Raw genomic sequence first — 27,883 nt, forward strand, 5'->3', positions numbered from 1 at the left:
CAGTTGGATGGTATTGAGATTAAGGTCTCATTGCAAAAACATGTCTGGGGTCGTGATTAGTAAGAATTTAAAGACAAAAAAAATCAGTGCAAAAATGTACGAAATAAAGTAAATATGATACTGGGATTTATTTTTAGACACGTTAACAATGAACACTTGGTGTTAGGCTTCAGCTATATCTTGTTCTTGTTGAGCCCCATTTAGATTATACAGTTCAGTTTTGGTCGCCATAGTATAGAATGAACATAAATTCACTATAGAATGCGTCCAGCGTAGGATAACAAAGTTAATCCCGCAAATTAGAAATATGAAGAGAGAATGAAGAAGCTAAATTTACATTTTCCAGTAAGGCGAAGAGTTACGGGATGATTGAAGTGTACAAGTGATGAATTGGCATAACAAATTAAGGAGGGTTGTTATTAATAAGGAATTAAATATATCAACACAAAATAGAACACGAAACAGGATATAAATTGAATAAGTTTAGATTTAGAAAAGACCTGGGTAAATACTGGTTTAACAAGGTTGTTAATTTGTGGAACAGATTACCATAGTAAAATAATAGTCGTATGATCACTAGATTGTTTCATTTATTACGAACGCAAGTGTGTCATCTCCTTGCTCTCCACGGTTGAAGGTAGTGAGAGGATGCGTTGATCTGCCGGATAATAATTTACCTGCTTGTTCAAACAGTGGTTTTGACAGTGTGAGAGCGCTACGTCAGGCTCATCTTGGGTTTGGGCCATTGACTGGAGGTTTCGGTTCACCAGACTTGACTTTCTACAGTCCGTCCTCATAAACAACGGCCAAAGTACATTCCATGCACCCGCCAAACCCCCTGTTTATGAATGAAAAACGGTTTACACACGACTCACAACTTTTGACTTTCGGACACTTCCGGAACAAGTGTTTCACTGACGACTTTTGATCGAACCACAACGCTATAAATGCTTCACCCACGTACTACAAATACAAATAATCGCCAACAGAACCTAAACACCTAACCTATGCCTAAATATGCACAATATGCTAATATATAATAATATTAATTTATATTTATGAAAATTCCTGTTTTGAATGAAGAGAATTTGGCAATTGCATCTTGCAATTGCCAAATTGTTATCGAGGTTAACCCCGCTGTTAACTTCTTAACCGGGTTAAGATTCAACCCGTAACCCGTCCTCAGACCAAGTCCATTCCATCCTGCGGTCGACGCCAAAGACGCATTCATCAATTTTAACATGCTGTTCATTCAAAATATGAATTTTCTCAAATATAAATTAATATTATTATATATTAGCATATTGTGCATATATACGCATAGGTTAGGTTAGGTGTTTAGGTTCTGTTGGTGATAATTTGTACAGGTATTTGTAGTACGTGGGTGAAGCATTTATAGCGTTGTGATTCGAACAAAATTCGTCAGTGAAGCACTTGTTCCGGAAGTGTTCGAACGTCAACAGTTGTGAGTCGTGTGTAAACCGCTTTTCATTCATAAACAGGGGGTTTGGCGGGTGCATGGAATGGACTTAGACCTTTGTTGAGGAGAGCGGGTTGAAGAGAGATTTCGTCTGACCGGACCCAGAGGCATTTCGTCTGACCGGAGGGAGCCGGTCGGCCGAGCGGACAGCACACTGGACTTGTGATCCTGTGTTCCGGGTTCGATCCCGGGCGCCGGCGAGAAACAATGTGCAGAGTTTTTTTTCACCCTATGCCCCTGTTACCTAGCAGTAAAATAGGTACCTGGGTGTTAGTCAGCTGTCACGGGCTGCTTCCTGCGGGTGGTGGCCTGGTCGAGGACCGGGCCGCGGGAACACTAAAAAAAAAAAAAAGCCCTGAAATCTCAAGATAACCCATCAACGGTTCGGTGTGCGTCCTAGGTATTTCGTTTATCTTTGTTTAGGATGTGTTTAGCTAGCTTGGGGAAACGACACTCATTGATAGTATTGAGGATGGTGTCGTCGGTGTCGTAGGGATGTCGTACTTCGGGTAAGCTGTATCGTGTCGTCGGTGTCGTAGGGATGTCGTACTTCGGGTAAGCTGTTATCAGAGTATAAGTCGGCTTTTACCCCCGTAGTTTTAGGCGTAGAGACGCAACTTCCGCCGGACAGGTAGTCACAATGTGTGATGACCCAGCTGGACGGTGGTGGGGTCACAGTTGAGAAGGGACCCCGGTGATCGGGGCTTGAATACCCCGCTAATTACCACGCAGCGGCATAGTGTATTGGAGGGTGAGTACTGGCGGGTTTGGCCGTGACTCTACATGAAGGACTCTACACTCTTCAACTGGTTTGTATTAGATTGTATTTTAATTTCTTTATGATATAAATCTTGGTGTATGGTTTGTCTCTTGCTACGGTCACGGTGTTGTCTAGCGTGGTAACTGATGCCTTTAGTGTTATTGTTTAACTGTGGTAGCGCACACGTACAGACACTTTAGTGTTTATGAAGGTAGTGATGGTGATAATGTGTTCACTTATTATAATAAAGCTGTATTAATTTACTTTGCGTTATGAACCCCTCCTGCTGGTGTTTCCCCACGTTGGCTGCTGTCTGAGGGATTAAAGTCTTGTGAAGGTTGTCCGAATGTGCAGTACGACCCGTAACAACACACTGGATCTGTACAGAGTCCGGGTTTGTTCACATGTAGTCTTCACCTTTCCTTGCGACCCTTACATGAGTGATGCTCATACTCCTCCCACTCCCCCCACTACCTCCAACACTCCTCCCACTACCTCTAACACTCCTCCACTCCCTCCAACACTCCCCCCACTACCTCCAACACTCCTCCCACTACCTCCTACACTCCCACCACTACCTCCAACACTCCCACCACTCCCTCCAACACTCACCCCACTCCCTCCAACACTCACCCCACTCCCTCCAACACTCACCCCACTCCCTCCAACACTCACCCCACTCCCTCCAACACTCACCCCACTCCCTCCAACACTCACCCCACTCCCTCCAACACTCCCCCACTGCCTTCAACTCTCCCAAAGTAGCAATAAGGAGCGTCATCTACGGATTCTACGACAGGAAATTTGACTGAATAGAGGAATATTGAGTCTTCTCCATTTCATTATAAAGACCCATTAAGTCTTTTATGTTAAATTGTTAGTCATTTTAGTTCGCAATAAGAACCATGAAGTATTATCTGGCTAGACAGCTGTCAGAAGCAGAGAGCCTTCAGATGTTCGCTTCAGTAAGTGGTTGCTTGGTAGCATATAGTGGGGACACTTCACCGGGTTCCAAACACCAGTATATATTTACTGTTGTTTCTCTCTCTGCCTGTCTCTCTCTGTTTCTGTATGTCTGTCTGTCTGTCTGTCTGTCTGTCTGTCTGTCTGTCTGTCTGTCTGTCTGTCTGTCTGTCTGTCTGTCTGTCTGTCTGTCTGTCTCTCTCTCTCTCTCTCTCTCTCTCTCTCTCTCTCTCTCTCTCTCTCTCTCTCTCTCTCTCTCTCTCTCTCTCTCTCTCTCTCTCTCTCTAAACTAAGACGAGGGTTCATTAGGGCTCTCGATTAAAGTTCATAGTGACACTACAACCAAGTTCTGTTATCCTTTCTCAGCTCATCTGAAGCCTGCTCCTAGAGACTCTTTATTTCATGAGAATGTTCTTTGAAACTGATTAACTATCATATAAAGGAACAGTTACCTGGTGAAACTGAAAGTATAGAGCTGTAATCCTACCTCTGCTCAGATGAAACTCGCCCCTAGAGACCCACTGATTTATTGAGTTTATTAGATGCATCATTAGGAACAAAATTAACAGTAAGTAACAATCATGTAAGGAAGAGACTGAGCCTGTAGCCAACTGTGTGCCAGAGCCTTCATGTCTGACCTGCAGGATCTCCCGTGTGTCAACTTGTTGAGAGAACCAGTTCCAGATGTGAGTCAGCCTGGATGCTCACTGATGGAGTGATGTTCTTGAGAAAGACACTTCCAGCATGAGACTGTTGAAGGTTGAGAGTCTTGTGATACGGCCGCCAACAACTTTCTGCCCGCAAAGTTGGGCCAGGTGCGGAACTTTGAGAATGTTGGTGTTGTACATCACAGTAAGACCACCAACGTCACGACGGTGTTGCAGGCTCTGATGGTCAGACCCTTCCCACCAGACTTGGTCAAGACTAGGGATAGGGAGGGAATTATCAGGGTTAAGCGCCAAGCCATTACGACTATATATTGGCTCGGCGCTTTCCCCTAATAATTCCCTCCCTCCCTCTAATCTTTACCAAGTTTAGAGATGAACCTCTTTCTATCTTTTCGATCGACGCCAGTTTATATTAATATTAAAATCACTTTGAGGCAATAAAGGGACTTGAAGTCGCGACCTGGTGATTCCCAGACGACTTGGCCACGGAGGTACGGCAGTTGACCAACCCAGAACTCTACTGAGTCCTCTGGGATCTTTTGGAGGCCCTAAACCGGGGCCCAACCAGGGTTTACTAGCCAATCCGACCATTACCATAGGCCCGAGTGTGGTCGGGTTGGCTAGAAAATCCCTGGTGGGGCTTCCAGAACCTCCCAGAGGACTCAGTAAAGTTGTGGGTTGGTGAGCTGTTGTACCACCGTGGCCGAGCGGCTAAGGCAGTCGTCTGGGAATCACCAGGTTGATAGTTCAAGTGCCTCAAGAATTCATTGCCTCAAAATGATTTTAATTGACATATCACGCCATTGTGATTTCTTTGTGGCCAGTTTATTTTATTCTTCAAATTTACATCTCGTCAATCTAATTTGATGCCAGATATATTGTGAATGTTTCTCAGAGCCGTAAACGGACGCTGTCAGACCCTTCTCTGGCTCTCTACGCCTGTCACAATTGTAAGGTTTTTCGTAAATTGATACAGCTTCTTAATCTCGATTTTAAGATTATAACGATTGTAATTAGTGTGTTAGTTGTTATTAGTGTGATTTTCTCTTACGTAATTAATGTAGCGGAATTTTGTGTAAACAATTATAAATGTACAACATTTATTAAAAACAATTTTTTTTGTGGGGTGGGGAGGGCGGGGAGGGGGGGGGGAGGAGAAGTTCTATCAGACTTTCTTCATACTCCGTCACTCACAGTTCTGAGAGGAGGGAGGGAATTATCACAGGAAAAAGTGCCAAGCCATTACGACTATATAGCACTTGTAAAGGGTCACTTGTTAGATATCTAACACTTGTTAGATAAAAGCACTTGTTAGATAACGATTTGGGATGAGACGGGGGAGGGGGGGGAGACGGGGGAGGGGGGGGGGGAGACGGGGGAGGGGAGGGGGAAGCAATGGTGTCCAACCACTTGGACGGTCGGGAATTTATTTATTTAATATTATTTTTTTGCAGGTATATGCCTGCGCGGGCCCTAAGCCTCTGGCTGGCCCACTGCGCGGGCCCTAAGCCTCTGGCTGGCCCACTGCGCGGGCCCTAAGCCTCTGGCTGGCCCACTGGGCGGGCCCTAAGCCTCTGGCTGGCCCACTGCGCGGGCCCTAAGCCTCTGGCTGGCCCACTGCGCGGGCCCTAAGCCTCTGGCTGGCCCACTGCGCGGGCCCTAAGCCTCTGGCTGGCCCACTGCGCGGGCCCTAAGCCTCTGGCTGGCCCACTGCGCGGGCCCTAAGCCTCTGGCTGGCCCACTGGGCGGGCCCTAAGCCTCTGGCTGGCCCACTGTGCGGGCCCTAAGCCTCTGGCTGGCCCACTGCGCGGGCCCTAAGCCTCTGGCTGGCCCACTGGGCGGGCCCTAAGCCTCTGGCTGGCCCACTGGGCGGGCCCTAAGCCTCTGGCTGGCCCACTGCGCGGGCCCTAAGCCTCTGGCTGGCCCACTGGGCGGGCCCTAAGCCTCTGGCTGGCCCACTGCGCGGGCCCTAAGCCTCTGGCTGGCCCACTGCGCGGGCCCTAAGCCTCTGGCTGGCCCACTAAGTGTTGCTTGCTTCTGTTTTACTTGGGCGGAGTATGAGTATTTATGACTCGTATGGTCGCTTTAGTAAGATTTTGCCCAATGTGTTTAACAACTTCTGCTCTGTTGAATCTTAGTTGAAATCTTAGTGGGTTTGTAACACTGCACTGTGTTAGATAAGGTCGGGGATTGAACGACGACCTGTAAGAAGCGAAACCATCGCTCTGTCGTCCAACTTAAGTGGTTGAATTCTGAGAAGAACCGCTGTACCTTTTCAAGTTTCTTTGTGGTTTTGAGATGAGGGCTTCCATAATGGGGCTGCATATGCTAAGACTGGTCTCAAGTAGGTCAAGGCGTGATCTAAATGCCTCCTTATTAGGTTCCTGAATGTTCGTATGACTTGCCAGGGTAGAGTGTGGTGTTGTTATCCTCACTATATGTGCCTCGGGAGTTAGGCTTGGGATTTACCCATTCCCGGATCTTTTTCCCTAGTCGTTACAGGGAGATAGTAACGACTTCATTGTGTATCGCTTGTGTATTTTTTGGTTTGTGATCACTTTTGATTTGCTGGTGTTGACACCCAGAAGACATTTTTCTGATCAACTTAGCAGCCTGTCTTAGTCTTCTTGAATATCTTACAATCCTCATCTGTCTCGTCTCTTCTCATGAATTTTGCATCGTCTGCAAACATTGACATATATGACTCAACTCCTGTAGATAGGTTATTAACATAGCTGAGGAATAGTATGGGTTTCAGTGCCAGTCCTTGATGTACTATGCCTGTAACCATGCGCCACTCAGACATCTCGCCCATCACTTTCACTCTCTGGCTCCTGTCTGTTGGGCAAGTTCCTCTTGCCCATATCAGTATGCTTCTGTTTACTTCCTTCTACCTCTCAAGTTTGTGTGGTACTGTGTAAAAGGGTTTTTGGCAGGCCAGAAATGCGTAATCTGTCAAACCTTCTCTGTCCTGCCACACCGTGGAAACTACAGTGTAGTTCCACACACAGTTCCTTTTCATTTCCCAGGTGTTCTCATTCCCTTTTTTCGTATTATAGTCACTTTGTCATGCACTGTACTTTTTCTTCTTATGTAGTTGTGTAGTAGCTTAGAGTGTTGCTTAGTTTTGGAAGTAATGTAATCTTCATTTGTTTTTTTCCTGAGACTCTTCTTAAGTTTATAAACCCGTTCCTAGCTCTGCTGCAGCTACTCTGGCTTTCTTTTATCCCCTGAATTAGTCCACTCCCTCCGGCTTTTCGGATTAGGTATGTGGCATTGTCTGTTGACTCGTGGGTTGCTCCATTCTCTCATACTCATTTAATTTATTGTTGGTATGAATCTTTCTTCTACCTCTTTTGACGTGATCCATTATTTCCTTGACTGTCTTCCCTCTAAGTTCTTCCTCTCATTGCACATTTCCCAGATACTGTCTTATCACAATAGTCTCTGTCTCGCGGCATTTCATGTTGGAAGTCCTGGATGTCTTCTTCATTCTGTGTGAAGATCAGGTCCAGTAGACTAGGTGCGTCTCCTTTCCTCTCCCATCATTATGTGTTGTGTTATGAAGTTCCACAATTTTTTAATTCTACATTTAATTTCAAAAACGGATGTTTCTAGATTTGATTTAGGTCCCTCATGACTAGTAGTTTAGGTCGCATTCTGTATGCTTCTGATGCTGCTGCCGTCTTGCAGTTCATCTATGTATACTTTGTCTGAGTCATTGTATTCCTGTCCCTGCTGGGGGTTGTATATTATCACGACCACTGTCACTTTACATCCACTGTCTGTGTTCCCTGTGATATGGTCTGTGTATCCAGTTGTATTTCCATCTTATAGGTCTTCTAACTTTTGTTTTACAAGGAATGCCACTCCCTCCTCTATGTCATGGTTTCCTTTCTTTCCTTATTACTTGGTATTTGCTTGGAAATATTGTATTAGAAATGTTATAATTCATTTTGGTTTTCACAATTGCAATCATATCGGGTACTTTTACACTAACCCTTCGTTTTATTTCTTCTGCTTTGTTTGTAACTCCATCTGCATTAGTGTGGCATATGTGTGTGTGTGTGTGAGAGAGAGTGCGAGTCGCCCAGTGTGCATCAATTAATATTGCTTTTCTCTGGTTTATTGAACTTCACTTTAAAAATTATACTTTTTTCCTGGAGCTTTCAGATATATTTTATGTTGTGTAGGTCTTTTGTAATGATAATTGTGTAAACCACAGCATTTATATTTTTGCTTTTGAGAACTGATAGACTAATAATTTTCGTAACAATATTTTCATTAAATACTTTCATATTTTCCTCTTGTTACATACAAAATAAAGACATACATAATTGGATAGATAAAATGCAATATTCCCAGCCATGTATTTATTAATACAATATATTCTGATACAGATCCATACATACATCCTGCGACATTTGCAGTACACAAGGAGTTAAAGTAATGTATTTGAGTGTGAACTAATCTAAAGAAATCCACACATTAAAATTCCTTTCCCTGTCAACCGGCAATGGTAATGGTGAGCAGTGGTAGGTAATCTTTAAAGGAAGATAAGAGTGGGAAAAGGGTCAAATATTGTGTGGCCTTTCGCTATGTATCCCTCGACGGAATATTGACTGAACCCTCGGCCGCATAAAAAGTCATCTATGTATAAAAATAAATACCCAACGGGGTTAACTGTAGAAGCTTAAGTCAGGTGGCGGCTGGAGACCATTATAGGGCGAGGGAGAGAGTGGAGGGAGCAACGTGTGACAAGTTATACCCAGGCTGTTCTTGTTGGCTCTATGTGTGTGTGTCTGACTCTTTGTTGTTTCCGCTCGGCGCGATGGTGTGCTCCCGAGATGTGGGTAATGAAGTGACACATGTCACCCCCTCTTGCCCTCTGTCACCCCTCCCTGATGTCCTTGTGACACTACAATAACCTCGCACTAAGAATATTAGCCTCGTACAAACACACAACAGAAAGGAAGAAACATAATAGAGAATTAGTCGATCAAAAGACGATACACAGTGAAGATGGAAGTATCGAGGGATACCCGGATCTCTGGGGATGGGAGTGTTTGAAGGGCACTGTCTTCACCGGGAATACAGTGCCAGGCCACAGGTCGTCCTCAATATGGTGGTGTGGGTTGGTTGTCGGGTCATCTCTCTACATGAACATGTTGCGGCCCAGGAGCTGCAACAACACCACAAGAAACTTTATAAGAATTTAATAAAATGACTAAGAATGCAGTATATATATATATATATATATATATATATATATATATATATATATATATATATAATATTTCTATTCAATCCATAAACTATATGTTTCATTGATAGACACTTAAAGAACTAGAGTAACTTGTGTATGCGAGCAAAGGGTAAACAAGACAGTGTAGAGACAGTTCCATGCTACGACCAATACTTACTCTATGCCACTAACTTGGTACTTAGAGCTGCTGAAACAGAGGGTGACAAGGTATTAGCTAACAGTTTATCACATGCTTCTCTACTATAAGACCACAACCATATACGGTAATACAGATTTTTCTCACTGCGAGAGATATACAAAAAAACATTTCATTCATATGTTTATCTACAGTTGCAGTCTGCTAAGACAGGAGAAGTATAAACACTGGTTTCATCTGAATATGAAGAATAATGATGATGGGGCGTGTTAAATGTTAGTGAAGTATGAGTGGAACTCATGCGCTGGGTTAGTGTTGTTGAGGGAGACACTCACAGCTAGATGGGTTACTTCTGGGAAATGTGAGACAAGTTGAGGTGGCTTTTTTAGTGTTTTGCAATGTAATACAGGTAGAGGTCACTAGGTTAGTGATATACGTGACATACAGGTAGAGGTCACTAGGTTAGTGGTATACGTGACATACAGATAGAGGTTACTGGATTAGTGGTATACGTGATATACAGGTAGAGGTCACTAAGTTAGCGCTGTACAGTGCCATACAAGTAGAGGCCGCCGCCTTCACAAGCTACCATGCATCACCATTCCTGGACCTGCTCCAACAGCACAAGATTAACTTGTTGAGTTTCTTTGTTATGAGTTATCGCGAGTGTTATCAGTGTGTATTTCTCACTGGAGGTTGTGTGCAGCAGTTTATTTGAAAATGTTATGATTGCTATTGGAATTTGTAATATATATATTATTGTTGTTGTTATTACTATGATTAGCCATGTAATATTTTTGACTCTCGAGGCGTTACTGTTGTTTAGTTTCAAGTGAATACGATGATGGAAATAATGTTAAAATTAAATAATTATTCGTTTAAATGTATGTGTGTGTTGGTGTTATCGTTGATGATATTACTGCAAGTACTAGGACGACGACCTTACCTGAGGGGACATTCGGCCCACAGATCCGGCGCGACCCTTCGCCTTGACCTTGCTGGCGACCTGTTCAGCGTTGTCAGCGCGCTCCTCGGCCTCCTCCAGCTCCTGCTGGGCCTTGCGGAATTTGGCCAAGTTAAGGGCAGCGATCTCTTCAGCTTCTTCGATCTGGCGCTTGTAAGTCTTGATCTTCTGCTGGAGCTTGTCGACAAGGTCTTGCATCCTCTCGTGGTTCTTCTTGTCCTCATCGGACTGGAAGGTGAGCTCCTTGATCCTCCTCTCACACTTCCTCAGGTTCTTCTGGGCATCGGCGTGGCGACGGGCCTCGTCGTCCAGCTGGGACTCCAGCTCCCGGACGCGGCTTTCCAGCTTAGAAAGAGCCTTCTTTGTTAACTTCATAGCGTTGCCTTCAACCTCCTCGAGGCGAACTTGGAGCTCCTTGACGGAGACTTCCAAGGCCTTCCTCATCTTCTCTTGAGTCTGCGCGTGTTCCTGCTCTGCGCGGAGCTCGTCAGCCAGGCGCGCAGCGTCAACCATGGCCTTCTTAGCCTTTTCTTCGGAGTTCTTGGCCTCGTTCAACATTTCATCAAGATCAGCCTAAAAAAGAGAAAGAAACCAAGATGGTTTTAACAATCATCATATATATATATATATATATATATATATATATATATATATATATATATATATATATATATATGTATATATATATATATATATATATATATATATATATATATATATATATATATATATATATATATATATATATATATAATATAGCAGTGTGCTGTGTAAAATCAATATTGGTGCATAATATCATAAGAATGTCATCTTACATGCAGTGTCTGCAGCTCTCCCTCGAGTTTCCTCTTGGCCATTGTGAGTGATCCGTTCTGGGCAGTGAGGTCATTAAGGTGGTCAGTGGCTTCAGCAAGTTCAGCTTCAGCCTGGCGACGGCCGCGGTCAGACTGTTCGAGAAGAGTACGGGACTCCTCCAGCTCCCCGTGTAGAGCGTTAGCACGGCGCTCTGAGATACCGTACTGTTCCCGGTACTCTGAGGCCAGCCGCTGCTCCTCCTCCACGCGGGTCTGAAGGTCCTTCATGTCACTCTGGAGCTTCTTGATGTGCTTCTGCAGGTCTGCGTTGGCCTTGTTGGAGTGGTCAAGAGCGATTTCGAGCTCGTTGATGTCGGACTCCAATTTCTTCTTCATGCGAAGAGCCTCGGCCTTGCCCTTTGCTTCAGCTTCAAGGGATGCTTGCATGGAATCGATGGCTCGCTGGTGGCACTTGCTGCAAATGTAGAGATTATATTTAAGTAAAATATACACTATATATTATCATACACAAGTGTAGCCAGTTTAATATAATTTCAGAATACACAAAATACGTCACTTACCGGGTGTTGTCGAACTCTTCTTCCTTCTCTTGGATTCGCCTGTCGATTTCCTGCCTAACCTGGCTGAGCTCTAGCTGAGCTCGGAGCACTTTGTTTTCCTCCTGCTCCAGGGCAGCCTCGGCCTCCTCAAGAGCGGCCTGCAGTTCTTCCTTCTCAATTTCAAGGCGCTTGCGGTTCTTTTCAATCTCGTGCAGGGATCGTCCACCCTCGCCGATCTGGTCCATAAGGTCCTTGATCTCATCGGCAAGATTCTTATTTTCACGACGAACCGAGTCGAGCTGCTCAAGATTTTCCTCATACGCGGCCTTCACGCGGAAGAGCTCGGTGGAATAATTGCGACATTCCTTCTGCGAAGCGTCAAGTTCGGCGGCAAGGTCATCAACCTTCATCTTCCATTCCGAAATGATCTTATCGAAGTTCTTTTGCTTCTTTTCAGCGGCGTTGGCTAGGGTCTGGGCACGTTCAACCTCAATCTGCATATCCTCAAGCTCAGTGCAGACACGCTGTTTGGTCTTCTCCAGATTCATGTTCTTGACATTAAGCTGTTCGATTTGTTGTTCGGCTTCTTCCAAGCGGGCAGCAAGCTTCAGACGGGCAGCCTCAAGCTCCTCCGCTCGGGCAACACCCTCAGACTCGTACTTAGCGCGCCACATCTGGGCCTCGGCGTTAGACTTGGAGAGTTGACGCTGGAGGTCAGCCTTCCCCTCGCCCTCCTCATCAAGCTGTTCCCGCAAGCCATCAATGTCGTGTTCCAAGTTGCGGAACTTTCCAAGAAGAGTAGCACGTTCCTGCGGGAGTGGAAACATCGAAGTTTAAATATATAAATAAATTAGTATTAACTGCAATTTATAACGATATTTAGGTACAAAGTGTGTGTTGATATTACTGAATGAAAACATTATAATTACTCTGCATTCATCGTCAGCGAGCTTCCTGTTATCCTCGAGCTGGTTGGTGAGTGAAAGCTTGAGTTTAGAGAGCTGGCTGATCTGGCTCTCTGCTTCCTCCACCTGGCGCAGGAGGTCAGCGTTCTCCACAGCGAGCTTCTTCTTGGTGGCATCGAAGTCATTGAGGGTACGGTTGGCTTCATCAAGCTTGGACTGGATTTCGTTCATCTGGTGCTGGAGCTGCTTGTTCATCTTCTCAGCACCAGCCTGATGAAGAGCAAGTGTGTAGAGTCTCCTCCTCATTTTGTTCTCTGCCCTCATATAATTACTCAACAGTTTGGTTGCAATATTGTTATTGAAAGTAATTCATGATATATGTACATGTATTGAATATATTTTCAAACATCAGGTCATACGAATGCGAGGGACTTTTTTTCATATTATGCATGAAAAACAATAAGTTATTGAAGAGGACATTATGCAGAAACAATGAATGAGAGCTTGAAGTACTCAGACAGGAAGCAACAGGAAGTTGCACACAACAGAATTTACAGTGAGAGAGAAGACATTATTTGAGAAGGCAACAGGTGGGGGCGGTAAGTTAAGTGGTCGTCTACCTGCCCTCAGATACTGCAGTCAGGGCCTTGTCCAACATCGTACAGGTCTGATGATATTCGAAGAATGTCGAATTTTAGTCTAAAAAAGATTGAGGACGGGGTACAATTTTGAAAAATACTTTCTTGCCCCAATGTATTGATCTGACTGCCAACTAGAAACTTACTAATTAAGTAATATTATTGCTTGAAGTAAAATAGCCCCATGAAGAAACCTCTTTGGCTTTCATGGCTTTTGCACGTGAATACCCAAGTCCCTGAACCTCACGTCGCACGTGGAAGATTTCTGTGGGAACGTCTTCACGTGTTATCCACTCCTGCTGGGGTCCTTGCAACGTGGCCAGCGAGGCCCTCAAATTACTTTATTATTTAAGGGGGTATTCCATTCTCGCCTTTTGCACTTCAATGTTTTAATTTACAAGGGGAATGGTAGACTTGAGGCCCCAGGTTACCAATGACCAGGAGCAGGTAACAGGTAAGATATGGATAGTGGGTACCAAAAGGTCTTCTTCCGCACTTCAAGTACATTCAGAGGAATATTTTGGTTGTTAATTATAACTCCTAGAGGAAGGGTATCTTCCATGTTAACCGGCCAGTATATACATATATATAATATATATGTGTATATATATATATATATATATATATATATATATATATATATATATATATATATATATATATATATATATATATATATATATATATATATAATACGTATTTTATATAAATTCCTGCAAGTCATTTGATCATATACAGAGGGAAGAATGCATGAACAAACGGGATAAGGAATTAAAACATGCACTTGGGTTTCTAAGCTATAGTGTACGATGAATTTCCTCATCTGTGGTCTGTCTGCTGCTCTCAGCCTAATTGAACATTATGTAGAACACCGTTCCAGCAGCAGAGAGAACGTCATCACCCGTTGTGTATCATCAACGCTCCAGACATCATCACGTTTCTCGACAACACTAACGAATGAGGGACACGTGTTCACATTTATATGATGAGAAGTGTTCAACAGTTTAAGCTTATTATTAACAGATACTGACATACAAATGATCGTACTGAACATGACGGTGTTGATAAACAGTCTAGACATTTCAGAAACAAATATTTCTCTAAATGTGATTATTCTTTCTCTATGAGAGGACACTGATGAAACCTAGACATTGCAAATAACAAGAGCCACATACCCCCTTCGTTAATTTCCTCTACATGACGCCATTGCTCAACATTCTAGACATATTTTAGTACAGATGTATCCACATTAACAAAGTCTTCATTAGCGTCCTAGACGTAAGAGCGCGCATCTAATCCTAGCACGAATGCTTGCTAATCAAGGCTGAGGCGTTGTGTTTACCTTGTCGGCGGCCATGTGATCTGTAGCAATCTTAAGATCATCAGCCTGATTCTGCAACTGACCCTTTTCCTTTTCAAGCCTGTTAGGATAGTTTGTGTTAGCAGTGGCAGAAGTTACATAGAAACAACACTGTAGAAGCGTGTCCGCCCGGCGCAATTTCATAATTTTATGGCTGGCGGCCTCTCCAGCGGGTCGGAGGAGGAGGCTTCCGTGAGTCTTGTGCCCCATCCATAAAATTTGGAAATTGTGGCCGCGGCCGCTTGAGAAATGTAGTGATTCATTAGTGTATGTTGGTGAGCCTCATTGAGTTTACCTTCTCGTTACTGAGAATATCAGCTGCAGACCGTGCATCATTGAGTTCCGACGAGAGAGTAGTCTTTTCGCGCTCCGCCCTGTGGTGGTTCAAGAGCAAATACTAGGCATTCTTCAGGAGAAACTTCTCCGAGGAATATCCAGATTTACTTGATAAGGGAAGGAATGACTAGATGAAGGGGAGACAAAAAAATCAAAGCAGAAACGAAATCTATGAGAAGCGTCCTTTAGCTTGTCAGCCAGGAGATGAAGGATTTGGGAGGGAGGACCGGTTGCCGGGGTGATGGCCAGCCAGCAACCCTAAACTAAGGGAAATAAAGAAAACCAGGTTCAAGCCGTGGAAATTAAGGGGTGACTAGTTAATTTTACCTTATCGCGAGCAAGCCCATCCATAGCAGCTTTAGCGTCATCAGCGTCACGTTTCAAGGAGTCCTTATCCTTCTCAACCCTACATGGGGGGACGGGTTATACACCACCAAATAAAATAATACCCTTGAGCAGCGCTTGGTTATCAGTTAGCAAAACGTGTATAATAAAAAAAAATAATGGTGAGCATAGGTCTACAGTTAGCACGGTTAGGTAACTTAAAATATTGCTGGTCTGTTGAACTATGAGAGAGCATCTGATTATTAATTAGAACTCGTGATGTCTCGATATTAATATGCTGAGATGATTATCCACAAGAAAGTATGATCATAATTATCATTATTCCATATGTTTTATTGAGATCTTTACTAAAGTTGATAACCTGTAACATGAAAAGCATTAGTTACAAACGCGTTACTGACCTGGCTTTCATTTTGTTGAGATGGTCGATTTGTTCAGACATTTCGGCGACGGCATCATTGTGCTTCTTGCGAAGGTTAACGAGAGCTCCCTCATGCTGGATGTTGGACTCCTCCAGATCACGACGGAGTTTGGCCAACTCAGCTTCGCGCTTCTTGTTCAGCTCGATCTGGGCAGCTGTGGCACCACCAGCCTCATCCAGGCGCTCGCCCAGCTCTTCCAACTCACGACCAAGGTGAGTCTTGGATTTCTCAGCTTTGGCACGAGCCTGGCGTTCATGCTCAAGCTCCTCCTCGAGCTCCTCAATGCGCGCCTGGAGTTCCTTGATCTGCTTCTGAAGCTTGGAAACAAGACCCTGCTCATCTTCAAGCTTAGATGCAAGGGAAGAAACTTCCTTGTCCTTGCGCTGGATGGTTTGTTCGAGCTCCTTCTTGTTGCGCTCTAGGTCTGCAACAGCTTCTTGTGTTAGTTTCAAGTCACCCTCGACCTTCCTCTTGGCCTTGTCAACTTCAGCTCGCAGCTTCTTCTCTCGCTCAAGAGAGTCTTCAAGCTCATCAAGAGTCTGCTCCAGTTTTGCCTTAACCTTATTAAGGTGGTTGCATTTGTCTTCAATACCTTGTAGGTCTTCGGCGGTTTTCTGGTTGCATTCTTGAAGGTGTTTCTTTTCCTTATTAATTTTATTGATGAGCTCATCCTGGTGGGCAATTTCATCATTGAGGTTGCGGATCTGGTGATCCTTGGTTGCCTTGTCCTGCTCAGCCTTTTGAACTGAGAGTTCAAGGTCCTCAATATCCTTCTTCAGTCCACTGAGTTCTTGTTCTATCTTCTTCTTACTCTGGAAAAGCTGATTGCGGGCTTCCTCCTCCTGCTGCAGACGTTCCGTGGTTTCCTGAGGGTGGGTAAGATGTCTGAGGTCACCATTCCGTAATCATAATCATAGCTTATTTAGAAAGAACACGATCACAGAACACTAATACACAAACACTGCTAAAACTATCGAACACGACACTAGGGTTTAGGAAATCGTGGTAAGTCCTACCTCCACGATGGAGTGGGGAGCGTATAAGGAACCCATGGTGGCTACAGCTAGAGTTTACAGGGGAAGTGAACAAGGGGAGGGGTAGGGGCTACTCGTTACAGATCGTACACAAGACCACAGAGAGAAGCTGGGTCGTTCGTATGTCGCTGCCTGGGCCAGACTGGGCGTAGAAGCTGCCCTCAACCCCAGCTCAGTGAGGTTGACTCACGAGCCCACACCTGGCCCACCTCATCACCGCTTACGTAAACAACCCACCCACATCAAATTCTAAATTTATACCCCAATATTTTTGCAAACATTGGTTCCGCATTTCGCAAAAAAAAAACCTTCGCGAGTGTGGGCAAATGCCAATATTGAAATTAGAAATATTTGAAGGTAATCAGAGGCAGGTATGGGTGCAAAATTATACATGATTTCATACTTTCTTCTGCATACTTGTTTACCTGGGGAGCTAAATAGAGCAGTGGGAGGTAACTCGCAAGGGGCGTTGAAGTGACGATGTCTGTAAAGGAGCGCTTGAGTGGGAGGGAGGGAGGGAATTATCAGGGGAAAGCCCCAAACCATTACGACTATATAGCACTGAGAAGGGGTCAGGATAAGGACTTGGGATGGGACGGGGGGGGGGATGAAATGGTGCCCAACCACTTGGACGATCGGGGATTGAACGCCAACCTGCAAGAAGCAAAACCGTCGCTCTACCGTTCAGCCCAAGTGGGAGTTTTAGATATCTTGCCTCTAACGAGGTTACTTGGAATGTATATTTAGCAAGTTAGAGGTTTTGGAAAATTTAGTTGCAAGTAGGTATTTTTAGCGGTACTTACGTTGAGCTGGGCCTCGAGGTCTGCCTTCTGACTCTGAAGTTTGGCTTGTTTGTCTAGATATTCGGATACGTTGCCCTTGGTCGACTCTAGAGCAACCATGAGATTGTTCTTCTCCTCGAGAAGAGCAAGATTGGCGGCCTCGAGTTCCTTACGAAGCTTAGCCTCGCGTTCGAAGTTTGCCTCAGCCTTTGCAGCTTTCTCCTCGAGAGCGCGGATCTCGTCCTCGATACGGGTGACATTGAGGAGGGGCTTGACCTTCTGCCAGAGACGGTACCAAGACCAGTTGCGGAGGAGCATGAACTTCCTCAGGTTGCGCTGGACGACAATGAGGGCGACTCGCTGTTCCTGCAGTTTCTTGTACGCCTTGCGGCTGGTGTAGCCTCGGATCCAGGACTGCAGCCACGAGATGATCTTGGCCAGACGGTCGTCACGGATCTCCTCAAGAGCGCCCAGAACACCGGCACGGAAGAACACCTAGTGGTGGGGGTTAAAGCTGGCGTTATCACCAGAATTCGAGTCGCAAATACTTATCTAACTTTTGAGCTAATTTACCGTCAAATGATTCAAAATGTTTATTTTTACCTCTAGTTTATTTTCATTTAGTTTAAATCTCTGGTGATAAAGCCGAAACATAATTTTTTTGAATGTGAAATTTTAATACGACTTTCTAAAGCTGAAAACGAAGCATGACATTCTGAAGCTGAATTTGAAACTGGTCTTACTGAAGCTGTAACATAACTTACTGAAGCTGAAACTTTAACATGACTTACTGAAGCTGAAACTTTAACATGACTTACTGAAGCTGAAACTTTAACATGACTTACTGAAGCTGAAACTTTAACATGACTTACTGAAGCTGAAACTTAAACATGACTTACCAGCTGAGCTAGAAAGCGAGAAACCCAATATCTAAGAGCGCACTCGAGGCGGGATGAACGGGGATCATCATTCACAAGAAGTGTGAGAGCGGGAGCTCAGAGGGAGATGACAAGGACGGGATGCTGCCGTGCCTCGCTAAATGTGATGAGGCGGCGGACACAACTCATAACCCAGACTCACCGTCTCACCAGGACGTGGTTACTCATCGCTTTGGTGTGACGGATGACTCAACACATGCTTTTTTTTTTTGGTGGTAAAGGTTAGGGGAGATAATATATTGTGGGATAAACACTACCGATGGTCACAGTGGGGTCAAGTTGGAAGGATTATAATTTATCAGGTCGTGGGGCGTAAAGGTTTATAAGTGGAGAACATGTTGTAAATGCTGGAGAGACAGAGAACGGAACACTAATTTAGGATGGAGAACTACTGAAGAAAACAGGATTTCTCACCAGAGGATGAGGGAGACAATAAGGGCGGGATATACGTTTCTGGTTCACATATTACGGTTCTTCTTACTATTATCTATGCATAATAGCACTGTCTTGGTACAAAGGTGACCTCTACGAGTTAGACGATTGACGTTCTCATCTGTATCGCATGCTTTAACTAATCTATTCTATTATCACTCTCGCACATACGTGTTGTCAGTCTACGAGTAAGTCAACAGTGGTGAGGCATAGCGTGCATGGGCGTCTGGTGCGCCCTAACGTGGGAGGACCAGGTGAGAAGGTTGGGAGCCAGCAGCTGCATGTGGCACGGCCCACTTGTCCTCACACCTGGCTGCTGGGTCGTCCTGTAGCCACGCACCAGGCGTCAGTCTGGCACACCGGTGCCACGCACCAGGCGTCAGTCTGGCACACCGGTGCCACGCACCAGGCGTCAGTCTGGCACACCGGTGCCACGCACCAGGCGTCAGTCTGGCACACCGGTGCCACGCACCAGGCGTCAGTCTGGCACACCGGTGCCACGCACCAGGCGTCAGTCTGGCACACCGGTACAGGACATGAAGAAGACACCACAAACATGACTAAGTAAATAAACACAACTACACAAGAAGCAACGAGAAGATCGGGCTGAGGTACACTACGTATTTAAGAGCAAACTAAACAAAATACAAATAGTGTTATTTAGCAGTAGTGAGGCAGTGGAGGCGGGATATGAGGAACTACTCTATAAAAAGCTTGGTGATGGGGTGCGGCGCCGGAGGGGGGCGGAGCGCGGGAGACATGCCTTGGTGTGCCCCATGCGAAACTTCTCCGCCTCCAGGTTCACGTCGGTGAGCAGTTCCAGGGTTGCTTGCTTGTCATCCTCACAATTTCTGGTAACTTTAGGATTGAGGATGTTGTATCTAGGGATTTTGAAGAGGAGACACAGTAAGTGTTCGTGTCAAGGAACACGACTACAAACATGAGATAGAGAACACGATGTAAAGGGATGCGTACATGCTAGTTTTAAAATATTAAAGGCTTGAGGTATTCAGACTTCAGGGCGGGTCCTCACAGCCAAGTCTCATGAATGAGGGAGAACAATACAGGAACTTGTCTTTATAGTACCTGATAATGGGAGTACAGTGGTGAATGACACAGTAGGACGGTGGGATACCTTCTGGGAAGTATTCACTCCCAGAAGAAAAGGAGGAGAAAAATGGACACAATGAAATATGATGGGAAAATATTGAGGGGCTAGTCTAAGACATCGACAAGGCAAACACCCTTCCTTCGTTCCCTTCTGTGGGGGGAGGAGACATGCCTTAGTGTGGCCCATCCTGTACTTGTCGGCCTCCAGCGCGATTTCTTCCAGGATGACTTGACTCGCTTTCTTTTCATCCTCTGCAGCAGCGGCAAGTTTTGAGGCAAGGATGGAATATCTGTTGGACAGATTGTGGGCTGAAGTACGCGCCTCAGGGGGATATTTATTTATACCTTTATCCGATGGGTCGGAAAATAGTCCACAACACTATTTATCATAATGTAAACATATCTAGTCTAGTTTCGCGTACTTACTAATTCCTAATAGACGCTAGTTTACGACATTTGCTATTTCCTAATATATACTATTGACGATAACTACATTTGGAAACAAGTGCCAACTAACCTATATAAATAATCCCGAACGGACTAAATAAGTCGCGACAGAGTCACTGGCTGCCTTGAGGATGCATCATATCCGGTCTAGCTCACTCCGCTTGTGTCTTTGTGCGGACACACGTCTCCGTGCCAAGGGAGGAACACACTTACCCACGTGTCAACTGTATACCATGCACGCCAGCTACAGCACCCTCTCCTGTGCCAGGTGAGTCCACTACGGGCTCACCCTAGCCCGTGCTACTTGGAACTTTTGTGGTCCTGAGTAGCTGAATCTAAGACAACAACAACTTTTGTCATGCACCAGTGAGGGAGCGGCCGCGGCTCCCACAACACAACCCAGGGAGACGTGCCTTTGTGTGACCTAATCTGTATTTATCAGACTCGAGCTCGATGATCTCAAGGATGACCCTTGCTGCCTCCTTCTCGTCTGGGGCTGCTGCCGCGGGTTTGGACGCTAAGATACAATATCTGATAAGCGAAGAGAGTAGAGAGAGAGAGAGAGAGGTTAGAGAAGCTGATTGTGTTCTTGGGGCGAGGGAGGGGGAAGGTGACGTGTGAGGGGGCGGGGGAGGGAAAGTGACGTGTGAGGGGGAGGAGGGAAAGTGACATGTGAGAGGGGAGGGAAAGTGACATGGAGGAAAGGGGAAAGTGATGTGTGACGGGGAAGGGAAAGCGAGCTGTAAAGAGAGAGTCAAAGAGATGTGAGGCGGAGACTCTCAGTATTGGGGGGGGGGGGGGGGTAGTGTGGGGATAGACCAGCCCGCGGGTAATGAAAACACTTGACAACTTCAGAAGACAGTCGTCATGAAGAACACGAAGCTAACACAGAATACCCTTTGTGCTCCATCAACACACAAGGGACACGTGGACACATACATTTAATAAGCAGACTGGGAATAAGAGAAACATAGTAGTATTGACAGATATTGGCTCAAGACAACACTCAACGCCACGGCTCCCAGACCAACGCCCCCTGGACCGTGGGTGTACATAGGGAACATGGGTGTACATAGGGAACATGGGTGTACATAGGGAACATGGGTGTACATAGGGAACATGGGTGTACATAGGGAACATGGGTGTACATAGGGAACATGGGTGTACATAGGGAACATGGGTGTACATAGGGAACGTGGGTGTACATAGGGAACATGGGTGTACATAGGGAACATGGGTGTACATAGGGAACGTGGGGGTACACAGGGAACATGGGTGTACAAAGGGAACATGGGTGTACATAGGGAACATGGGTGTACAGAGGGAACGTGGGTGTACATAGGGACCGTGGGCGTATACATGGAACGCTGGTGAACACAGGGAACGTGGGCGTACATAGGGAACGTGAACGTACACAGGGAACGCTGGAGAACACAGGGAACGTGAGGGTAGTCACGGGGAACTTGGAGAAAGATTGGTCAACCCGAAGAACATGGGGACATGAATGAGGAATTAACACGGGGAAACATAGTGAACAGAACAATGGCCTAAACTCAGTGACCATAATTAATGGAATGATAATGAACGCTTTAACCATGGTAAATGTGTCTGAACATGTGAAATGTGAGTGAACACATTGATCACGCACTGTTGAGTAAAAAATAACTCGGTGAACACGGTGAGTTGAACGGTTGAGTAAGCACAGCGGACCTAATGACTGTCACCATCAATGCAGTGAACAATCCATCAATGATGTGAACCCAGCTCTGTTATCAGGGACAGGAAGCCTGCGTGTATATATATATACTTTAGGTTTGTACTGAGATTCCCCTTCCCAGGGTGGAACTACTGAACCCTCCCCCAGGGTACAACCCCACAATAGATACCTAATTCCCAGGAACCTATTTACTGCTAGGAGGAAAGAGATGCATTGGGTGAAAGAAAACGTGCCTACCCGTTTCTGTTCCGATCGGGAATTGAATCCAGGATCCTTGATTGTAATTCAAGAGCGAAGCCAACTGTACCACGAGGGCATCGGGCGGTGCCCAACGTACCCGGGCAGGTGAATTAAACAGTTGTCTCTGTGATCAGGAGGCCTGTGATCGACCAGGCCTCTGTGTTCAGGAGGCCTGGTCGACGACCGGGCCGCGGGGACGCTAAGCCCCGGAAGCACCTCAAGGTAAGGTGATCGCTGCCGTGGTCGGAGCACTCTAAGTAACAGTGAAAACCATAGGTGAAGCAGCACAGGTAACAGTGAATACCGTAGGTGAAATTGCCCGCAGGCAACTGTGAGCACCGTTGATATTCTCACCGTGCACTATCTTATGGAATCATTTCACAAAGTCACTTAAGCTCTCGGAGCCGGGATCAAATGTTTAAAATATATGACCATTAACTGCCACTCTCGAGGATATTGTCAACGCGCTTTTCGGTATTAACGAAGTGGAACTTATAGTTCCGTAAATACTTTTACACAACGGCGTAAATTCATGTCATGAAGTGACAACATTCCTCGTGAGATAACTAAAAGCTATTTCGTATGTTTGTCCTCAGTGGTGAGGCGATTATGAGCCTGTGAGTAGATTTTAAATTAAAGTTTTCATACATAGTTCATAAATAAATGACGTTCATGCGGTATATATATTTTGGTATAGATCACTGTGTGTATGTGTCATACGATCAGTAACGCCTCTGACTGATTAATACAACCATGCCCTCTCACAGGCTCTTGCAACAGTGACCGACAAACTACGTCACAAGTTTTAATTCATAAATAAACTTACATACAATTCCTTTTATGATTTTTTTACACGCCAGTTATACGGACCTTCCCCGCTACAGTTTACGTCAAGTGAGGACCTCCCCAAGACGTGTTCCACGCCATCTTGGGACCAAGATGGCGTGGAACACCCCAAGACACTATCTACGCCATCTTCATATTTCCCCGACACGCTAACTACGTCTGCCTCTGACCTTCCCCGTCACTATTCCGTCTATTATTCGTCTAAAACACACGAGAATAACTCGAAGGCACAAAGGTGACCAAGTACTGGACCGCTACCCGAAAATGTGACGAAAATTAGTATAATTATCGGTGTTCGTCGCTCTACCAGATAGGTTTCTCACCTTCAGCAACTCAGGAAAACTTAAACCTACCTCAGGAGCCGTCAAGGGCTCTCAGGAGGACAGTAAAATATCAAACGAACATGCATAAGGAGAAGGGGCCCAACAGTAGATATTATATAACTTAAAAAATCACCATAATCGAACCAAATTTAAATTAATTAATAATAATATAAACAAAAATCATAATAAATGACAACACATTCAAGGGGAGAAATTGGCTCTGGTTAGAGAAGAGATATTTTGTCTTGTAGAGCTTCCACTCTGCTTAGAAAAGAGATACTCTGTCTTGCAGAGCTTCCACTCTAGTTAGCGAAGAGATAATGTCTTGCGTACTTCCACTTATTCATGCTAAACATTAGTCAAAAAGTGAATATGCGAAATGTGCGATTAATAAACAACTTGAGTGTGAAATTTGATGGACGTTTGCAATATATCTAAGAGCTGGTGTAAATTAATAAAGGAACATTAACACACCTTAACATATTTTCATAAATATTTTGCTTTGGACCATAGGTATGATGTATTTATTTCCCTAAACACAAAAGGGTTATGGGTAGAGTTACCAAGCCTCATTAGTATAGGGGGGTAGAAATGATCTAAATATTAAAACGTTAGGTGAAAATTTATCAAAATTTATTGGGTGACTGAATAGAATTACCAAAATATTAAAGGTAGAAAATGTAGAATTATCACAAAGGAAGAAGGGAATAACTGCCTACCAGCAAGTGCAGAAAAGATTGAAAACCTGAGTGCAAAAAGGTATAGAATATGAATATTTTAAAAACAATGGGAAGATGTTTAAGATTACCCTAACATAAATGAGAAGGAAGGAAGTCGGTGCATTAAAACAGTAATGTTTGGTAAATAATGTTACAATCGAGCACAACAATAAAAGTTGTTTCTTGTGAGCCTAAGAACAATGATGAAAAGAAGATGTCATGTTTTTGTTTTTAAAGTTTCAGATTAACGTTGTCAGTAAAAGGTGAGGATGAAGGTAATTAATAACCCAAAGGTGTGTTGAAGTCAGAGGCAAATGGCCACAGAGAAATTCGAACGCTCCCTGTCTCCAATGGGACGGTTTGTACACGGAAAACACCATAAAATAATATAAATTTTAGTTATCAAATCCAATCATAATGTTAGTGAAGCAATATTTGTCTTCGGCGACGGTGTTCCGACATGTCGCTGGTCAGCACCTGCTCGGGTAATTGAAATCAAATAATAATAAAATAGAATTGCGAAGTTATAGAGAAAACTTGTTATATTGGTCTGAGGCAGACTTGCACGCCCACATGCCTTGGTGTGACCCATTCTGTACTTCTCCTCATCCATCTTGATGGCGTCCAGGCACACCTTGGCGGCCTTCTTCTCATCTTCGGCTTCATTCATGGCTCTGGGAGCCAGGATCTTGTAGCTGAGGGAGTATCATGTCAACATAACGGGCAGTGTCACCACAACACACGCTCAACACTTTCTCTTTGAATTGAGTTCCACACATTAATAAGTCTTAGGATATTACCCATAAGATTTCATTACTAACTCGTTTGACCAAGTGAGTAGCAAGATGTTGTGATGCTTCATGAAGTCGTTGAAGCCTCGTACAACCAATACTCATCACACTTATTCTTGAACTAAGAATAACACAGAAATGTAGAATCCCACAAACTGTACCAATTTATGAATAAAGTCTTCATTCAGAAGTACAAAATGTTTGTTAAACAAACATTGAGTTACAGGAATATTTGTTTTTAAGCGAAGACTAATTTTGTATATAACACTTGGCACATATGCTTTAGGTGTTCTGTAAAGTGAAAGATCAATACCATGACATAAGGCGAAGAACAGTTAAGCTGTCGTGGCGGAGAGACGGGGCCCAGGAGCCGAGATACAACCTTAGGAATGGTACACAAGTTTGAACCACTCACCCATAATGTGGTTACATTTTGGTATCTGTTATTGAGTATATAATGCAATTTTGTAAATAATAAATTTACTTTTATACTTTAAGTTATATAAGTATTTGTTTTATGCACGCTGTGCGCCCCCAGCACGTGAAGCTGTGCACCCTGAGCACGTGAAGCTGTGCACCCCTAGCACGTGAAACTGTGCATCTTGAGCACGTAAAGGTGTGCACCCTAATCACGCGAATCTGTGCACCCAGAGCACGTGAAGCTGTGCACCCTAAGCATGTGAAGCTGTGCACCCTGAGCACGTAAAGCTGTGCACCCTGAGCACGTAAAGCTGTGCACCATAAGCACGTAAAGCTGTGCACCCTTAGCACGTGAAGCTGTGCACCCTAAGAACGTGAAGCTGTGCACCCTAAGCACGTGGAACATTATTCTGCCTAATAATTAATTTCTCATTAATGTACTTTTTTTTTAATCGCTGTCTCAAAGTTTTAATATTTATATGAGTGAATATGTGTGAAGGTGATCTTACCGATGCTTGAAGTCAGGATAGACCATCCTGTTGGGGAAGCCCTTGCGACAGATACGGATGCCCTCAAGCACGCCGTTACAGGTCAGCTGATGCATCACCAGGGCGGCGTCGATCACACCTGCCAGGGACCACAGCGCGGCATTAGTTGCAGTTACTCCAACCCCCCCCCCCCCCTCTCTCGTGGGCCGGGATCTCCTGCGGAGGCCAGAGGGCTCCACTGCCTCGTCCGAGCTCTCACGTGGGCCAGGGGCTCTACTGCCTCGTCCGAGCTCTCACGTGGGCCGGGGGCTCCACTGCCTCGTCTGAGTTCTCACGTGGGCCAGGGGCTCCACTGCCTTGTCCGAGCTCTCATGTGAGCCAGGGGCTCCACTGCCTCGTCCGAGCTCTCACGTGGGCCGGGGGCTCCACTGCCTCGTCTGAGTTCTCACGTGGGCCAGGGGCTCCACTGCCTTGTCCGAGCTCTCACGTGGGCCAGGGGCTCCACTGCCTCGTCCGAGCTCTCACGTGGGCCGGGGGCTCCACTGCCTCGTCTGAGTTCTCACGTGGGCCAGGGGCTCCACTGCCTTGTCCGAGCTCTCACGTGGGCCAGGGGCTCCACTGCCTCGTCCGAGATCTCACGTGGGTCAGGGGCTTCACTGCCTCGCCCGAGGGAGGTGGCCACGACGAGGGGAGGGTGGCCGGGTTGTGGCTGACAGTACCCGCCAGCATGGACACTGTCCCACCAGTCACTCTGACGCACACTGGTGTACAGTGCCAGCGTCTGCGAAAACTGTTTTACAGAATCATAAAAGGTCACCTAATGAGTTTATTCTTTAAACTAGAAGTATTCAAGTTGGACTGTTTTGCCTTTATATGACAACGTTGTTTTGTGACCATTTAGAAGTATATAAAATCTAACTTGTAAAGTGCTTACGTTAATGGATGACCAAAAATTATACAATTCAAACTAATATTATTATGAGATATCGTAAGTCTGTAATAAAATAATATTGCATAAAGCTTAACTCTGGTTGTAATATCTTAAAGTAGCGTTAGTACTTGACAGAAACGTTTGGGTTAGCCAAGAGAAGAGATAAGAATGAGGTAATATAATGTGAAGACAGTGTGAGAGGAGAGATGAGGAGAGGTGAGAGTAGAACAGCAACATTTGTTAACGTGAAGTAACGCAAGAGACTAAGACTGCTGTGGGTGTTAGATGACCAATGTTGACCTTACCAGCCTCCTTCACTTCGTTAGGAATGATGCAACGCACGAAGTGAGGTTGAGTTTGTCTCAAGACAGCCATCAGGTTGTTAAGCTGTTCCTGAAGAATGAACAATAACAGACTAAGATAACAGCTACAGGGACACCAGAGCCCGTTGACTGGGAGGTGACACACAGCGGGTCACTGGCTGTCCCGGTGTGTGACCGCTCTAACACACACACACTACACACATACCCCAGTCACCTTCATCGGCTGGGTGTACAAACACCAATTTCACGTATATCTGGACGTTGGACATAAAACTAATAACATCTGCTTAAACACAGTAAAAAAAAAAGGGGGTCGGACACCACGACAAGGAAATGCATGTGACAGTATTGATTAACACATGTTTATTAAACTAAAGACATTATTTAGTTGGGAGTTTATATAAGCACGGAGAGCTGAGTATTCATCCAGTTAGTGTGGAGTTGTGAATACTTCATGGACACATGACAGGACGTCTAAACTAGAGTTGAACTAGCTATGTTTTCCTCGTACAATGAACGAGTGTTGAGGCAACTCTGGGACCTTACCAGCCGCCTTAATTTCATTAGGGATAATACAACGGATGAAATGTGGGGCTGTGCTCCTGAGGACTGTCATCAGGTTGTTGAGCTGCTCCTGAGGGCGGGAGGGAAACACATAGAGAACAACAGTCACCCTTCACACCATCATCTACCGGAGTCTGGCCATCCTCTTGGCCAGATCTTAATGTTGGGAATGTCTCAGGTC

The 27,883-nt window shown here is 45.0% G+C and overlaps 1 protein-coding gene across 48 annotated transcripts in view; it reads right to left on the minus strand.

The window, feature by feature from the left end:
- Positions 1-8,229: 8,229 nt before the first annotated feature.
- The window catches only part of LOC123760860 (myosin heavy chain, muscle), a 48,573-nt gene continuing 28,919 nt past the window's right edge, over positions 8,230-27,883 (minus strand). For 15 of the 48 annotated variants that reach the window (XM_069329545.1, XM_069329573.1, XM_069329576.1 and 12 more), the window contains exons 13-23: positions 27,685-27,772; positions 25,906-26,023; positions 19,547-19,664; positions 17,435-17,908; positions 15,577-16,463; positions 14,790-14,868; positions 12,521-12,766; positions 11,613-12,400; positions 11,053-11,506; positions 10,220-10,810; positions 8,230-9,053 (exon numbers count right to left, since the gene is read on the minus strand). In XM_069329545.1, the coding sequence (XP_069185646.1) occupies positions 9,027-9,053; positions 10,220-10,810; positions 11,053-11,506; positions 11,613-12,400; positions 12,521-12,766; positions 14,790-14,868; positions 15,577-16,463; positions 17,435-17,908; positions 19,547-19,664; positions 25,906-26,023; positions 27,685-27,772 (3,870 nt within the window). In that variant the 3' untranslated portion in view covers positions 8,230-9,026. Of the gene's footprint in view, positions 9,054-9,294; positions 9,322-10,186; positions 10,811-11,052; positions 11,507-11,612; positions 12,401-12,520; positions 12,767-14,476; positions 14,556-14,789; positions 14,869-15,157; positions 15,237-15,576; positions 16,464-17,434; positions 17,909-19,546; positions 19,665-24,762; positions 24,881-25,905; positions 26,024-27,120; positions 27,209-27,684; positions 27,773-27,883 lie in introns of those variants that run through there. The other 33 variants (XM_069329593.1, XM_069329587.1, XM_069329589.1 and 30 more) reach the window with 12 other exon arrangements.

This window comes from Procambarus clarkii, chromosome 22 (genome assembly GCF_040958095.1).
Source record: "Procambarus clarkii isolate CNS0578487 chromosome 22, FALCON_Pclarkii_2.0, whole genome shotgun sequence".
Taxonomy (NCBI): domain Eukaryota; kingdom Metazoa; phylum Arthropoda; class Malacostraca; order Decapoda; family Cambaridae; genus Procambarus; species Procambarus clarkii.